We start from the raw sequence: 16660 nt of genomic DNA on the forward strand, positions 1-16660 counted from the left end.
ATAAAGGATGGATGAAGGGATGGATGAGTGAAAGGATAGATGGAAGGATACATGATGGATAGGTTTGCAAATGGTTGAATATGTTTGGATATGGCTGGGCTTCCTTATAAACCATTGCGCGACCTCTGATGTGTCTGTAAAACTTATCCAATTGTCCTGAAGTTTTGTCCTGAATTTTGACCTCCTGTCCTGAATTTGTGTCCTGAATTTTGACCCTTTGTCCTGAATTTTTACACTCACCGTCCTGAATTTGCACCAATGCCAGTTGGTCACCCTATGCTTGGGGTGCAGATGAGCAATCACTGAGCAATCACTGAACAACCAGTGAAGATAAATGACCTTTATTGAATAAAAAACATTCCTGTTTTCTAAGTATTTGCTGGAAGTCGCCACTTGCCATTTACACAATGTTTTCAGTAATATGCTGTCCCACTTTGGAGATGGTAGGCTGGCTGCCGATTTGCAGCTCTAAAGAGCCGTCCCTTGTTGGAGCCTGCGCTCTTTATGCAAATAAGCAATTCACTTTTTAATGAGGTTCGCTAAGTAACACTTAAATCTACAAAGCGATTTGTGTGGATTAAATGAGTCATTTGTTTGCCATAGCTCTTCAGAGCATGCGTTTAGGCGCTGTAAGCCTCTGCAGCTCTAGGGTTTTATATTAAAACCGCGCTTCGCCAAGCCTTGATCTCTGGAAGCCTGTTCTTCACCGAGCATGGCTTGGGTTCAATAGAGTGTGTTTTTGTGGCACTCAAAGAAACGCCATTATCTCCAGCACACACTATCTCTTGGATTGAGTACTCGAGACTTGGGTGAAGGACTGGCATAGCTGAGGATAGGTTGGTTGTGTTTATACTGTGCTGGAGTGCCTATCTGATAAAAACACCCTGTCTCTAAGAGGAAACTGAATCTCAAAATTAGCAACCTAGGGCCGTGGCTCTTGGACAGGTTTCTGGATATCCTTTCGGTGGAATATTTAGTGATTTCTTAACAGCTTGAGCTCGGCTGCCAGGGAATGGCGAATTAACAGAAGCCAAGACCATTGTGTCCCAGCCTGAGCGACCTTTCATCAAGTGTCTGAAGGGCACTGCATGGGCAGTAGAGAACACGCTGTAAAGACTGCTTTGTGCTGAACACACCCTGGAGTAATGTTTGTATTGCTTTTATAGGAACCCGTAATGCTACACACCTGCCTTAAAACCAGATTATTTACACATGTGACGTAAGGGCAATGAAGTTTTGTTTTTCACTATTCTTGCGACAGCACTATGACAAGCTGACCCTACTTTGAGTCCAGTGTTGAGGGAATGCTGATCTACCACCAACCATGGCTACGTGGAGATCTGGAGGAAGGGGGGGGGATGATTGGCTCCTGGGTTCCCCATCTCTCTCTGGACTTACTGGAGCTCCATCAGAGCCGCAGTCAGCACGCTGCTCGCACTCACATTGAGTGCAAACAGCGCAGTCATTGTGTAGTGAGTGAGAGGGGAGCTGGACAAGGACCGCAGAATGCCTGGTGTTGGGTTCACATTTTATTTTTTACATGAAGGTGTTTGAAGGAGTGCAGGCTGGTGTATGGTGAAGACGTTTGTGTGTGTGGACTGGGGCTACTGGGTGTGTCAGGAAGAGGATAAAAGAGGCCATGTTGTGCATGGTTGCCCAATGGCTCTTCTCTTTCACTGGCAGCAGTCAGGGTGGGTGTCCTCCCAGGGGATCAATAAACAACCTAAAATTGTAGATGGCTATCTGTCAATATCCATTATTTTCGAGGAACTTCCCCCCCCCGATAGGTTTAAAGTGACATCACAGGCAACTTGAACTGCGCTATTGTCTGCCAGTTTGAACCTCTTTGTGCAAAACCTTTTTACTGACATGAAAACCTGTATAATTCCCTGATTATTCTTCTCCATCTGCTCCATTTCCTTTGTTCAAAAAGTGAAATACTCAAACTCACTTGTCCAACTGTTATATTATTTTACTTCGTTAAAACAACTGCTCCTACCTCTAAATAAAGCAAAGTACACGAACTTTATCTTGAAATCATTATACATTTTTTTAAGGGAATATTAATCTAGTGCATTTAATGCTCCGAAAAGATTTGTTTATGGAAAGCACGCATGCCTGCCTTCGTAAAGGAAAGGTTATGCATCTTTCCTTTAGGTATAGCATCCCCCTTTGTAGGAAAGGACTGGCTTGGTTACATATGCAACCAGTATAATTCAGAGTCCCAGATGTACACTCCAAACCCACCCCCCACATGGGTGCTGCTTTTTTAAACTTCCACTTTTTCACTCCACTCAGACTAAAATCCGGTTTACAGAGAGTAGAGAAGGTAGGTGGTCATTAATTGGAAAATGGAGGTGCAGTGGGGATGAGTTCTCTGGTGCATAAAAAAACATAAACACAACTAAGGAGCGGATGGATAAGGTGTGTGTGCCTATGTATAGATAATGATCACAAGATCTGCCATATGGCTCGTGGATCAGGAGAAGTGGGAGCCTAAGAGAATGTTCTCATGAGTGGCATCATGCACTCACTGAAGCGAAGTGCAGTGTCTGGTACATTACCTACAGGAATCGCAAAAAGTTGAACAGGATATGACGTGAGATCATGCAAGTCACCAAAACGTTTACATGAAGTGGGCAGTCGATGGGAAAGGTCTACCGGAAGAGAATGAAGATTGTTGGAAAGCACAGGAGAGTTATTGCCAGTACAAAAAAGAAAACAGATTGTTGGCATTAGCAAGGCTTGAGCGGGACTGTGTGTTCAGTTCTCTGGTGGCCACTACTCCAGAAGAGCTTAGCAGATGGGTACATTCTGGGATCGGTCCAGATGGTAGTTGGCATTAGAGGGGAAGGAGGCTCCTGATTTCTTAGGATCAGCCAATCCTAGAAACCTGGAAAGAAAATAAGAAGCGAGCAGAGCTTGTTGAATCAAAGGAGGTTTCAAATAATTGAAATACTTACACCAAGGACTAGCCTAAAGGGGGTTCTCTTGGAAAGCTGCATATAATCTTATAAAGATACTCCCAACTCTATCTATGTTGACAGGGCACAATACATTGGAACGCAAAGCAAAATAATTCAAATTGCAGAATAGCTACCAGGAGATATTCTGAAAATTGTATAAAGGATTCACCAAGGCACTGTCTTATGGATAACAAATGTACTTTAAACAACTGTTGCTAACAGTAAACATTTTCTTTAAGTACTATTTGGGCTTTTACAATGAAGTTTTGTTCAAACACCAAAAAATGGTGGTGTTCTAAATTCTATCCACTTGGAAATATACATAAATCGGGAAACATGCACTCTATATTGTATAACTTCAATTGCTGCGAGGAGTTGTAGGCCCTACCCTCACTGGAGTACAGATGTTTCCCACAATTGATGTTACTACAAACAACATACTGAGGGAATTAATGAGTGGGCTTAGTGTGTCGGGCCTGTTAAAGGTTTTGCTGAATAGAAGTGTGAGACCTAGAGGTGAGATTAGGATTTCCACCTGCATCCGATGCTACCAACACCTGCTGATTGATTGTTAATGATGGTGCCTAAAAATTTAACTTGATGTCTTACCCTTGACCACACAGTTCCTGTTGATAGGAGACGTCCTTTTATCTTCATTGAATAGACACACTCATATTTTTTCTTTTATTTGTCAATGTTGCTATCTACCTGGGTTTAAAAGGCTGCCTCAAGGCCTATGCATGTGGAATCATCGGTGGTACATAAGGGTTAGTCTCGACTGGGCAACACATGTTAAGGTGTGCGCTTCACACGTGAGCGTGTCTTCTAGCCCCTTGGCACAGTTCTGCTTTAGGAAGTCTCTGCAATGGTCATCATGGACTCCGGCTGTGGGAATGCATCCAGCTGTCTCAGATGTGCTCCATGATCAATTACTTTTCTGTTGTTTTCTCATGGTGGTTGCTGTATGAGAGAAGACATCCATTGTTCCTCCTGTGTCTAACGTTGAAATCATTTTTCTATTTCAGCTGCCGCACAAGTAACAGAAAAAGTTTAATCATAACTTCCAGCACATCACCAACGCTGCCAAGACCGCACTCCCCACTACATGGACACACAGGTAATTCACAGATCTTTACTTTCATTTATGAGTTGAATCCATTTGTTATTGTTGCGTGATTTGAATCGTATGTATATATATATATATATATATATATATGTATATATATATATATTTTTTTTTTAATAAAGCTGCCATCTTGTGGCATGGCCTCCTAGACAATCGCTTTACAAATGAAGACCCCCCACTTATTTTCATGTAAAAATCTAAACATACATTTTGCTGAAGCAGTGCTTGGCTTAGGGCATAATGCTCACCTTTGCCCCGTCTTAGTGAGTTGAATATTCACAGCTGCCAAACACTGTAGTGCATAGACCCAATGCTTTTTAAAAAGAATCTCAAGACTTTGCTGTTTTAATCTGATACACGGACATTCTTTCTCTCAGGAGCTAGCGCCGGTACACTTTGAGTAGATGTGCGCTTTATAAGCTCAATATAACATAACATAACATAGGTCATCAGACCGCCTCTCAGAAAGACAGACTTAAGCTTCCATCTTTCCGAGGTGGGTAAATTATGTACCAAAGCCAATGCGAGGAGATGATGGACGTAGCTCTGAAACTTTTCAGACACTCACCCCAGTCACAGATCTGTGTTGAATCGATCATTGATCATTGTTCTTTAGCTCATATCGCCACCTCAGTTCAGACCCAGCTATATGCAAACCAGTCTTGAACCTATGCTTCACAGGAACAGTCCAGCCCGAACTGCCAAGACAGGGAAGAACCTGAACTGGAAACAAGCATCCTGGGACCGGTTTAGGGGTAACAACCCTCATAAGCCAGGCTAGCTTGAATCCAGTGGCAAAGTGAGCTAGGAAACCACGTCTGGGCATACCCTGCCAACTTAGGGCGAGCAAAGCAAACACAAGGTGATGATGGACGGAACGCTGAAACTTTTCAGACACTCACCCCTCACTTTGCCACTCGATTCAAGCTACCCTGGCTGATATGGGGTGTTACACCGAAACCGGTCGCAGGATGCTTGTTTCCGGGCCAGGAAAGACTTGGCTGGACAGTTCCCATGAGGCACAGGGTCAATACTGATTTGCATATAGCTGGGTCTGAACTGAGGTGGCAAAGTGAGCTAAAGAACAATGATGGACTGGTGGTGAATGTCTGTAAAGTTTTGGCACTCCGTCCATCATCTCCTTGTGTTTACTTTGTTCGCCCTAAGTTGGAAGGGTATGCTCAGACGTGGGTCCCTTGCTCACTTTGCCTCTGGATTCATGCTAGCCTGGCTGATGAGTGTCAGCTGAATTGCCGCAGAAGAGAATTTAGAAATTGTTCTCCTAGTGTTCATCTATATTTGCCAAAAGGTGGCAAAAACCGTTGAAAGAGTTCAGTTTTCAGTCTTCATTTTTGTGTGTATTACAGTGGGGTATTTCCTGTGTTTTATACATTCTGAAAATTAGTGGTTATCAACAATTCATGATTTGGGCTTCTGAAAAAAGTGCCAGAAACTGTTTTTCCAATGCTTACAAAATGCATTCAGAGGGAATACTTTCATTGTGGCCACCCTATTTCTTGCATTGGCTGAAGTACAGCACTTCTGTGTGGGAGCACTTACCTCCAAGTTACCATCTGCCCAAATGTCTTTCCACAAGCACCTCCTTCCCCGTTCAATGTACAGTGTTCCATGAGAGAAACACCAGCTGCTCCAGGCCCTTAGAAGGACCTCAGGCCCGCAAGCATGGTCTCCAAGGTATTACCCACCCCAGTAGAGTAAATGAAAGCCTTCGGGGACCCCCAGCCCTGCTGCAATATGGGTGTGGCGCGATATAGCAGCACACCCCTTTTCCCCAACACAAAATGGCCTCCCCACCCTGACCAGCAGGCGTTACCCAGGAGTGAGGTGCAGTGGAGGGAGCAAATGTGTGCAGACCGACACCGCACAATGTGGCTACCTGTTGCTGGACTTGGAAGGGAGGGTAGAAGCCTCCTCTTGCTTCACTTACAGGCCCTGCAAAACGCCAGGTCGGCTGTTTCACCCTTGATAGAGCTCTCCTCTTAATGTATTTTGCAAATCTGGGTTTGTGACGTTTCTTTCGTTGTTTTCTCGTCATACACACTGTACAGCATGGGAACCTAGCACAACTGCGCGCACCTGTGTGCATTCCTCCCCTCACAGTTTGCTGTCCGTTGTTGTCTTTCCTGTGGTGAATAGCAAAGGAAAGCAAAACAATACAATTATCCTTCTTTTTTTCCAACTTGTGTAACTGTGTGTGTTTTGTTTTTACCCCTTAGCTGCTAGGCTTCCCCCGCCCGCACCCCTGGGCTAAGCCTTTTTTGGGGGGATATTTGGGGTAGTTTGCACTTGGGACCCTGTAACTATTTGTCCACTTAAGGCATCCACGTCGAATTTGCGTCATTTTTTTTCCCTCACCCTGAGGATTCTAAAGGTAGCCATGGTTTGTGGATTTCCCTGGAGGGGGCCCAGAAATTAGCCAAAATACAGCAAAATGTTTTCTTTTTTTATTTATTTAAATGTGAAAAAAAAGTGCTGCAGAAGAAAGCATCTGTTTTTTTCACTGCAAGTGGTATCAACAAAGGGTTTGTAGTGCTGAAATCACCATCTTCTCAGCTTTCAGGGACAGGCAGACTTTTGTCGGAAAACCAAACTTTTCTATACAGTTTTGGCATTTTACTAGGACAGAGCCTATTTTTGCAATTTTTTGTGCTTTCAACCTCCTTCTAGTTAGTGGTAGAAATAGATGTGAAAGCAATAATGGATCCTGGAGAGTTATTTCCCGCACAACTTTTTAATTAGCGCCTGTCCCTGTCCTTTGTAAACAGAGGCTGTTTATTGGTCATTAGGCTTTGTAGTCCCTCCTCAGTACTGCTGTCTCTTCTTGTAACCTCCCATTAGGGCATCCCCTGTTACATGTGTTGTTACGCTCTAGGTTTTAATTGCAGCCTCAAGGCACCATTTTCTTTAAGGCCTTCAGACAGGACACTCACTTGGTCCTAAACGAGGTTGGCAATGGTTACTTTACTTGCTAGCGCATCTCACATTTACATTAGACCTTCTATATATTTTCCTTCATCAGCTTCACAGAGTACAACCTAATTTGGAATTAATATAATAATTGTTTTGTCACATTTTAAAGCTACTAACTGTATATGTGGACACAGCTATTTGTATGTACTCGTGGTACTGTCTTGCATGCAATTGCAATGCAATACGGGTAGGGTGGATTTTGCATATGTGATTAAAAGTTTATGATGCTCACTAGGGACCTCTAGGAACAGCTTGCGGTACTGCACCTACCACATCTCGTATTTATATTAGACCTTCTATAAATTTCCCTTCATCCGCTCCACATAGAGTACAACCTAATCCAGAATTAATATAATTGTTATGTCGCATTTCGAAGCTACTAATTGTAGATAAGGGCATAGCTATGTGAATGTACTCATGGTACTGTCTTGTATGCAATGCATTATGGGTAGGGTAGATTTACCAATCTTCTAAGTTCATGATGCTCACTAGAGACCTCTAGTAGCAGCTTGCGGTACTGCACCTCGACAAGCAGTGCTGGTGGCTTGCTCACTAGGGAGCTTTAGGGGCAGCTTGCGGTACTGCACCTACCACATCTCACATTTATATTAGACCTTCTATAAATTTCCCTTCATCCGCTCCACATAGAGTACAACCTAATCCAGAATTAATATAATTGTTTTGTCACATTTCAAAGCTACTAATTGTAGATATGGACATAGATATGTGAATTTACTCATGCATTATTGGTAGGGTAGATTTACCAATCTTCTAAGTTTATGATGCTCACTAGGGACCTCTAGGAGCAGCTAGCGGTACTGCACCACCTCGACAAGCAGTGCTGATGCCTTGCTCACTAGGGAGCTCTAGGGGCAGCTTGCGGTCCTGCACCTACCACATCTCACACTTATATTATACCTTCTATAAATTTCCCTTCATCAGCTCCACAGAGTACTACCTAATCCGAATTTATATAATAATTGTTTTGTCACAATTCAAAGCTACTTATTGTATATAGGGGCAGAGATATTTGAATGTACTCAGGTTACTGTCTTGCATGCAATGCATTATGGGCAAGGTGGATTTTGTATATGTGGCCAAAAGTTTATGATCACTAGGGACCTCTAACAGCAGCTTGCGGTACTGCACCTACCACATCTCACATTTATATTATACCTTCTATAAATGTCCCTTCATCAGCTTCACATAGAGTACACTCTAATCAGGAATTAATATAATAATTGTTTTGTCACATTGCAAAGTTACTAATTGTGTATATGGACATAGCTATGTGACTATACTCAGGGTACTGTCTTGCATGCATTGCGTTATGGGTAGGGTGATTTTACCAAATCATCAAAGTTTATGATGCTCACTAGGACCTCTAGGAGCAGCTTGTCTTGCTTCACCTAGACCTGCAGTGCTGGTGGCTTGCTCACTAGGGATTTTTAGGAGCTGCTTGTGGTACTGCACTGAGACATACAATGCTGGTTCCTGGCTCACTACACAACCATTTGCAATGCTCTAGGTCTTGCATTACTGAAAGTATGAGCCATTGATGTTGAATTATTATTTGCAACGACAATACCTCAAACTATCTGTAATGCCAGATCTATTGCATTGCATATGCTTGTTTTTAAAAGAAACTAACAGTTGAAAATTAAAACAAATTGAAATGGAGTTGAAAAAAACAGCAATTACTGCTAACGTTTTCACCTGTAACTTCTTCTAAGTATGGCAGATTTTTTAAAGCAATATACAGTTAAATCTGCTGGATCCTTCTGGTTATAAGGTTATAGTAGGCTCACCATGAACCAGAGGAACCCAGAGCCAATAACTGTGTTGCGTCGTGCAATGGTTTTTCATTGTGTATCGGGTACAAAGCAGATCATTTTGTAAAATATAAAATGGGGCTCAAGGAAACCTATATATTTCCAAAATGGAAACAAAATATAGAGTTTGGAAGCAGTGGTTATTTGCACATCTCTTAAATTGTGGGTACCCCTACAAGCATGTGAATTAGAGAACATTTTTCAAAATAACTTCTTTTTTTACACATTGTCTTACATTTGGAAGGCAGAAATGCAAAGAAAGTCAATTGGCAATAACACTTGTTCTTCTATTCTGTGTTTCCTTACATCTCCTGATACAAATTGCACTTCACTTATGTGGGTAGGCCTAGTGCCTGTGACAGGAAAGGATCCAAAACGCAACGTGGACATATCACTTTTTTCCACAGAACTCTGACCGTTCTTTTGTAATGTGCATTCCTGTGGCTTTGGGACCCTAACTCAGCCGGCACCTAGGGAATCTTAGCAAACCATTACATTTTTTTAAACTAGACACCAAGGAGAATCAAGGATGAGGTGACTTGTGTGCCTCTCACCAGGCAAGAAGCAGGATTTATCACTACTATTCCAAACATACCAAACATGATCACGCTCTCCCCCTCTGTGTCGGAGAAGCACATATCAGAGAATCCCCAATGCATCCCGAGGAGAGGGCAGCCTCACAGCAGTGAGAAACCAAATAGGCTGTTTGACACTTCCAGGACATACCAGACAGTTAAGGCACATGTCCGACCTTTCACCTACACAGCACCCTGCTGATAGGGCTAGCTAGGGCATACCTTAGGGGTGACTGATATGCAGAAAAAGGGGTGTTGCAGATGTGGCAGCCACTTTATATGCCACTTCATGGCGGCAGTAAACTGCACGTGCAGGCCCTGCAGTGGCAGAGGCCTGAGACCGGTTTGAAAGGCTACTTCGGTGGGTGGTGCAAGCAGTGCTGCAAGCCCACCATTTTTTTGTTTACCTATACCTCGATGCTGAATTCAAACAATGAATGCTTATTAGCATTCATTGTTTGAATTCAGCATCGAGGTATAGGTAAACTGACTGTTTTGAATATATTGTGGCCCAACCTACCCTCATTCCCACAGGGCCAAACCCCCCTTCTTCATCAGCAAGCCCACCATTAGCATTTAATTTACAGGCCCTGGGTACATGGAATACCACTATACAAGGGTCTTCTAAGTAAATTAAATATGCCAAACGGGTGTAGACCAATCGTACCAAGTTTACAAAAGAGAGCACATGCACTTTAGCACTGATCAGCAGTGATAAAGTGCCCAAAGTCATGGAACCACCAACGACAGGTCAGAAAGAAAAACAGGAGGAAGGCAAAAAGTTCTGGTATGACCCTGTAAAAAGGGCCTAGTTCAACAGTGCCCAAAACGTGTTGTTGAGACATCACAATCACAAAATGACCTGGTTTTGCAAGGGGTCACCTGCGTTCTTGGTTCCTGGCTTGGCTGCCATCTAGGGAAACCTACCTAACCCAGACATTTCTGAAAACTAGACCGCTCTGGGAGTTGAAGGAGATATGGCTTGGGTGGATCCCTGTACATTTTCCTACCCAGAATCCCCCGCAAACCTCAAATTGACCTAAAACATCAAATTTTCATCACATTCCTGTCTGGGATCACCACGCCGAGACAAAGTCCTCCCACCCAGCATTCCCCTCGGTCTCCCGAGTAAAATGATACCTCACTTGTGTAATCGACAAGTATTAACAAATTAATCTGCCCAATATGTCCTTCGAGGCAGAAAACGGCTGAATCAATATGCACTCATTTGGAAACGACCCTAGCCTTAGGGGTTGCTTCCGTTTACAAAAAAATCCTGGTTATAGTGGGGGGCAGAAATCTGCCACAAGTATAAAAGTAAGTGGGGTGGCGACCCTATCTCAAGGGATCAACTTCCATACACTTTTAGTCAATATCCCTAGGTCCAGTGAGTTTTCTGCCCCCCCTGGGTGCAAAAAGGCCACCCCCCACACTCCTCCAGGAACAGAAAGGCCAAAAGAAAGGGCCATATGTCCCCAGAGGGCCAGAAAATGGATGCACATAAAATATCCTCTTTGGAAGCGACCCTTTCCCAAGGGATCTCTTCCATTACAGCAACAAAAAAATACCTGGTGGGGGCAATCCTGCTGCACGATCGTGACTCCATGTGTGATCGTGCAGCAGGAATGCTCTGCAAAGAAACATCAGGGGAGAGGAAAATCTCTTTCCTCTGGAGAAACAACTACCTGTTCTTCCAAAAACCAGGAAGCAAATGGCTTCCATTGCGTCCGAGGGCTCCTGATGACATTGGCGCATGCCATGCATGCTGATGTCATGGGATTGCTTAGGGGGGTAGGTGGTCGAGAGTGGCAGCGTAATCTCTTCCGCTGCCATCCCTGTTTGAGGGGTGGATGGTCTGCCCATGTGGGGGAGCGCCAGCGCTTCCCCCATGGGTGGGTGCCATGACAAAACCGTTCCGTCAAGAGCACACGCCCACCGTTGCTCATGACAGAACCGTTCCGTCATGAGCATTGATGGGGTTAATGCACTGTCAAATGCCACGTACTCGTAAGCCTGAAGACTGCCCTCGTGTTGGCACAGAGAGCTGTCAGAGACGGAAAACAGGCGGCAGCAGCGGACAAACACTTGCTGCCTTTAGTGCTGCTTATGTAGAAATGCGAGGGCAGGCAGAACTGGTATCTGTGCACTCTTCATGTGCCTTGAGTTGCGCGCGTCAGCTGAAGGGCATTGTTGCTGGATGTCAGTTTGTCAGTCGTGCACTGAAGGTGTCTGCAGAGTGAGCTATTGCATTGCGCTTCTCTATGTTGAGACGCACGCTGTAGTCGACAAACTGGATTTCATTTATTTATAGGATTTTTAAAGCACTCTGTCACTGACTGGTATCCCTGTACTAGCCACTAAAACTGAGAAACATGAGCGCTAGAAGTTTGAAATAGCCGTTCATAGGTCAGATAATCAGTATTGAGACCAAAACTCAGATTACTGAGGAAAAAAGACCTCAGCAAAGCTGGGAGCGGATTCCAAAGCTTAGTCGCTGCAGCCATGAAGGTCCTGCCTCCTTGAGTGGATTTCCTAATCGTAGTCACATAAACTTAGTCATGCACACCTGGTTGACTGAATTTGTAATCTTGAGTGCAGGATTACAAATTGTGCAGTTCAGAGACTACATGGATACAGCCTTTTCTCCTCAGTTTAACGCCAAAGATAAGTGCCTCAATTAATGTTATTCAGTTGGCTTTAATATATGGAGTTCAATAAATACACTTAACACATCTCATGTAAAAGTAGTGATTCCCACTTCGGTGCCTGTGCGTAGTATAAGATTTAAAGGTGTGCTTTTCTCTGTGGAATGGTCCCACACTCACTCAAGATCAATCCTAGTGACTGAACAGAAAATCTCTTAAGTCATGCTAACCTTCGCACGTCTCCTGTAACCTAAGAGCAACCTATGGTGACTGAGCCTCATCTGAAAAATCCCCACTCCCCACCACCCACCCTCTCACCACCGCCAAGTGGGGGGAGTGAGCAGTAACTTCTATTAACATAAAAAGGTTTCTCCTGAGGTCCCTTACTCGGCTGCTGGCCTGGCTTGACAAAATTCAATTGCAATTCAATCATTTACAAAACAAAAGGGTCATAAAGGCACCACAGAGTTTGCTCCTCAGGTTACCACGCTTCAAGGAGACACAGCCTTGCCACTGTTTAATGTTTAGTTTGCACTTTTAAATCTTTAGGTGACATTATCCCCTGGGTTCCCTCCAGTCCAAAATCTTGGGGTGGGCGGATAAATCCACCCTGCCTCCCACAGTTTCTATTCCCATGGACAGGATGTTGCTTGTTTCCTTTGAATTGCTCCCTGACGTTATTGACCATATACACATGCTCCTGCTCCCAGGCTTACTCTACAGTACAGCCTGCAAGGAAGCGCTTAGTATTATAAATCCAAAGGATTTCATGAAGAAGCTGTGGGTAGCATTACTTAGTAGGCTTCTCTCTTTCGGTCTGCTGGTGTCCTGCAGGTGTGTTGAGAGCCATCAAAGGTGATGAGCTTGTCAGCGAGATAGATGGCTGTATCGGTTGTGATGACTTACTATATGATGCAGGTGGGTTTAAAGATGGTGCAAGAGGGACCTGGTACCGAGATGGTCTTCTTCCAGTGCAGACTGCTGGGGTGGTGGGCATTTGCTTAGCAAGAGTGCCAAGGGCCCTAATACAAGCAAGTAAAGTGGACCCTCATCACCTGGTTTGACAGTAAAAAGCCAGCAAAAAAAATCAAAATAAGTTTGTTTCGGTTAATAAAAACCATAGTATATTGTGTAGAAAGGCCTATAAAATGTTAAAATCTCAACGGCTGAAAAAAGACTTCATAATTACTGATTGTAAATGGTAATTAGTTCAGGCAGATTTCTGTTTAAAAATGTGAAATTCGCGGATTAAAAAGTTGTATGCTATTGCAGATTACAGCATAAGCGCTAGTTTTTTCCTATTGCCTTTGTTTTAAAGTGTAAATTAGTATAATGGCACATCAAGAAAAATTGTTACAGAATTCATAGAGGAATGAAGTAGAAATGTAAGTGTAAACTAAGAACAAAGTCGCAGTATATGCGATTAGCTCTGGTTAAAGTGCGTGTGCCAAGATGTAACATATAGGTTATCTCCATAGCAACATTTTTACATAAACGACGACGGTGGGGATAAAACATTAGACAATATTCCATTAGGGAGAAAAAAGATGATACATTATGGTCTATTTAGAGTGTTTAACATGGGGTCTCCCAGTGTCTTGCTTAGTGCAGGCTTATTCCAAGGTAAAGTGCGGTGGTATCTGTGCATCCTCACTTAAAGTGCAGAAAGAGTCCTCCAAACAGAATAATATAATAATCAAGCTTCGCACATACACAGTATGTCTCTACAACCATGTGATTCCATTGAGCAGAAAGCAGTATGCCAAATGAAGTCAACAGAATTACAAGCTTGTTCAAAGGGACGCTGTGCCCTTCCGTTCCCTCCTTATTCCCAGGTTAAAGTGCAAACGTATCTGTGCAAACTCGTCTAAAGTGCAAGTGGGGTCTGGACAAGACTCGTCATGGGAACCGTACAATAAAATTGATTCGATGCCTCAACATTCGTATGTTATAAATTCCTTTAAACAGCGGCCAGACGTAAAAGTAAACATCAATTTTGATTTGAGGTGCAGTGGGTCCTCAGAGACCTGGGCCCCGGTGCCACTGCACTCGATGCACTATTGATAGTTGCGTGCTTCGTGGTGGGGTTAGCAGGTGTATAACAGGTAGGGGCACGGACTGCAAGGACCAGTGTCAGACTTGCACTAGTCTACCCTCGTGAGCTGCAGTCTCCAGTGTACCTCTGCTTGGCAGACGTATGTCGGGGAGTAGGTAAATAAAATGGATTCAGGAGACCGCGTACTGCAGGTCCCACTCATCTGTGCTTCCTTAACAAGTGCAGCTTTAAATGCCTATCGGAGCGACAAAAAACGAGCATTATGTCAAACTATTGACCCATTCATTTGTCAGATATTATGTGGAGTCCATGCAAACAACTCGTTGTATCATAGTGTTTTTTTTTGTTTTTAATTTCAGAGTGATGGTCTTACACAGGGATAAATAACGCAGAGTAAAGTCCTGCCTGTACTCTGCGCCTTAACAGTGCAGGATATTTCTCTGTTTAAGCTCTGAACGGTCGTCTGTCTGTGCAGGGTGGAGGGGTGGTGCCACCTAGTGGTATTATAGAGGTATTGGAAGGGATTCTTACTCTGCCAGTGCTTGTAATCCCGATGACAAGGGGCATAAAAAGACATCATATAGGAAAAGGCGCACGCGATCCTCTTCATGTCACCCAGCAACAACAACCGTTTCTTAAGGCGTTTCTATAGATGAGCCAGGCTCCGACGTCGGCGTGCGCCTGTCTACGTCTTAAAGGCGCCTCTCGGTGCTTGCAGACCCGGTTTATTGGTAGGGCCAGAGGGCCTTATTCATTGACTTACTCTAAAGTTCACGTGTTTCCCCGCGAGCGTCGCAGGTGCTATGATTCCGGCCTGGATGGATCCTCTGATTTGGCTTGTAGATTTTCAGAGGGAATTTCCCTTCCTGCCACATGTTCTTAATTTGAGACGTTCTGCTCTGTTTATCTCAAGCACACTAAAGAAGCTGATAATATTCTGCAGTTACAAGTAATCACTACTCCTTTGAGTGCTGGGGTGAGCCAAAGAGCCAGGTCTTGATGTTCTTCCTGATCTGGAGCAGTGTAGGAACTTGCTGGAGGGGGAGGTCGTTCCAGGCCTTGGCTGACAGGTAGGAGAAGGGTTTTTCCCCAATTCTGGTCCTGTAAAGTCGTGGAATGGTGGCCAGAGAGAGGTCAGCTGATCGGAGGTGTCTCTTGGGTATGTGGAAGGAGAGGCGGTTGTTCAGGTATGCTGGTCCGATGTTCTGGAGTGGGCTTGTAGGAGTGAGTGAGGAGCTTGAAGGTTATTCTTCTTTCGATGGGGAGGGAGCGAGTGGAGATCGCAGAGGTGTTGGGTGGTGTGGTTATGACCGGGGATGTCTAGGATCAGACTGGCTGCGCCGTTTTGTATGGTCTGGAGTTTGCAAAGTAGTTTCTTGTTGATTCTAGCATAGAGAGCATTGCCGTACTCCAGTTTGCTACTGATGCATGACCGTTTTTCTTGGACAGCGATGGGATCCCTTTTGAATATTTTTTGGAGAATGTGGAGGGTGTTGAAACAGGCCAAGGATACGGCATTGATCTGGCTGGCCCATAGCAGGGAGGGGCAGTCCTCTCCTGGCTCCATCTCGGCATGCAGAGGAGCACATGTCTGCTGCAGCAACTTTTCCACTCTGTCATACTTGCTTCACTTCTCCCTGGTGTCGTGGGCCAGGAGCATGTTGTGGCGAGGTCCCGCCTTTGCTGCAACAGCGTCCCAGTGCCTAAAGTGTCGCCCTTTGTTTAGCAAGTCTCACTCACTTGTAAGTAGATGGAAGACTCCGGCGCCCTGAGTTTTGCTATGCCATAAGAAAGTGTTCAAGTGTACGAGTGATACCCTGAATATTCTAAAGTGTTAATAATATAGTTTTAAAAAAAACATTTTTGTTATCTTCTAATAAACAAGATAGTTGCCAAAATGTACATTTTTGAGCATTCAGAAGAATTTGCAAAACGTGTTTAATGATTCAATGTTGTCACTTAATCGGGGCAAAAAAATTCAAACAAAAGGGTCTGGTAGACGCCCCAACTGTGGGGAATCAGTTTGACTAGTTCCAGGCAGACGAGAGGGCTGTATACCCTTCCCCATATGGAATTTGATTTTTATCTTTCCTCTGTGCCTTTGCCAAACTGGCTTGAATTGCAATGTTCCTAAAAGAATTCTACGTGTTCATTAGAGTATATTTACCTGATGAAGCACTACTCAAAGCATTGAGACTCAATAAAAAGTGTGACCGCTACCTCAGACGCAGCTCCCTCCTCAGGAACTCCTCCTCCTCACAGAGTAGGTTACTTGTATCCACGCCCTGTTCTTGGGAGGATGGGGGGCGTGGGAGGCAGGCAGAAGGAAGAGGTTAAGGATGATTTGGGAGAGGACATGGCAACGATAATCAAAGTAGTCCTCTCGGGAGAATGGGGCCTGAAAGTATGAGCAACTTTATGCCTTAGCGGTTGTCCAGTCGACCAGTCCTCAACACCATTATTGTTCAG

The 16660-nt window shown here is 44.1% G+C and overlaps 1 protein-coding gene across 7 annotated transcripts in view; it reads left to right on the forward strand.

The window, feature by feature from the left end:
• LOC147747076 (microtubule-associated serine/threonine-protein kinase 2-like) overlaps positions 1–16660 on the forward strand; it is a 1134689-nt gene that overhangs the window by 761032 nt on the left and 356997 nt on the right. For all 7 annotated transcript variants that reach the window (XM_086952330.1, XM_086952331.1, XM_086952332.1 and 4 more), the window contains one exon: positions 3992–4083. In XM_086952330.1, the coding sequence (XP_086808456.1) occupies positions 3992–4083 (92 nt within the window). The remainder of the gene's footprint in view (positions 1–3991; positions 4084–16660) is intronic.

Source organism: Lissotriton vulgaris, chromosome 1_1 (genome assembly GCF_964263255.1).
Source record: "Lissotriton vulgaris chromosome 1_1, aLisVul1.2, whole genome shotgun sequence".
Taxonomy (NCBI): Eukaryota; Metazoa; Chordata; class Amphibia; order Caudata; family Salamandridae; genus Lissotriton; species Lissotriton vulgaris.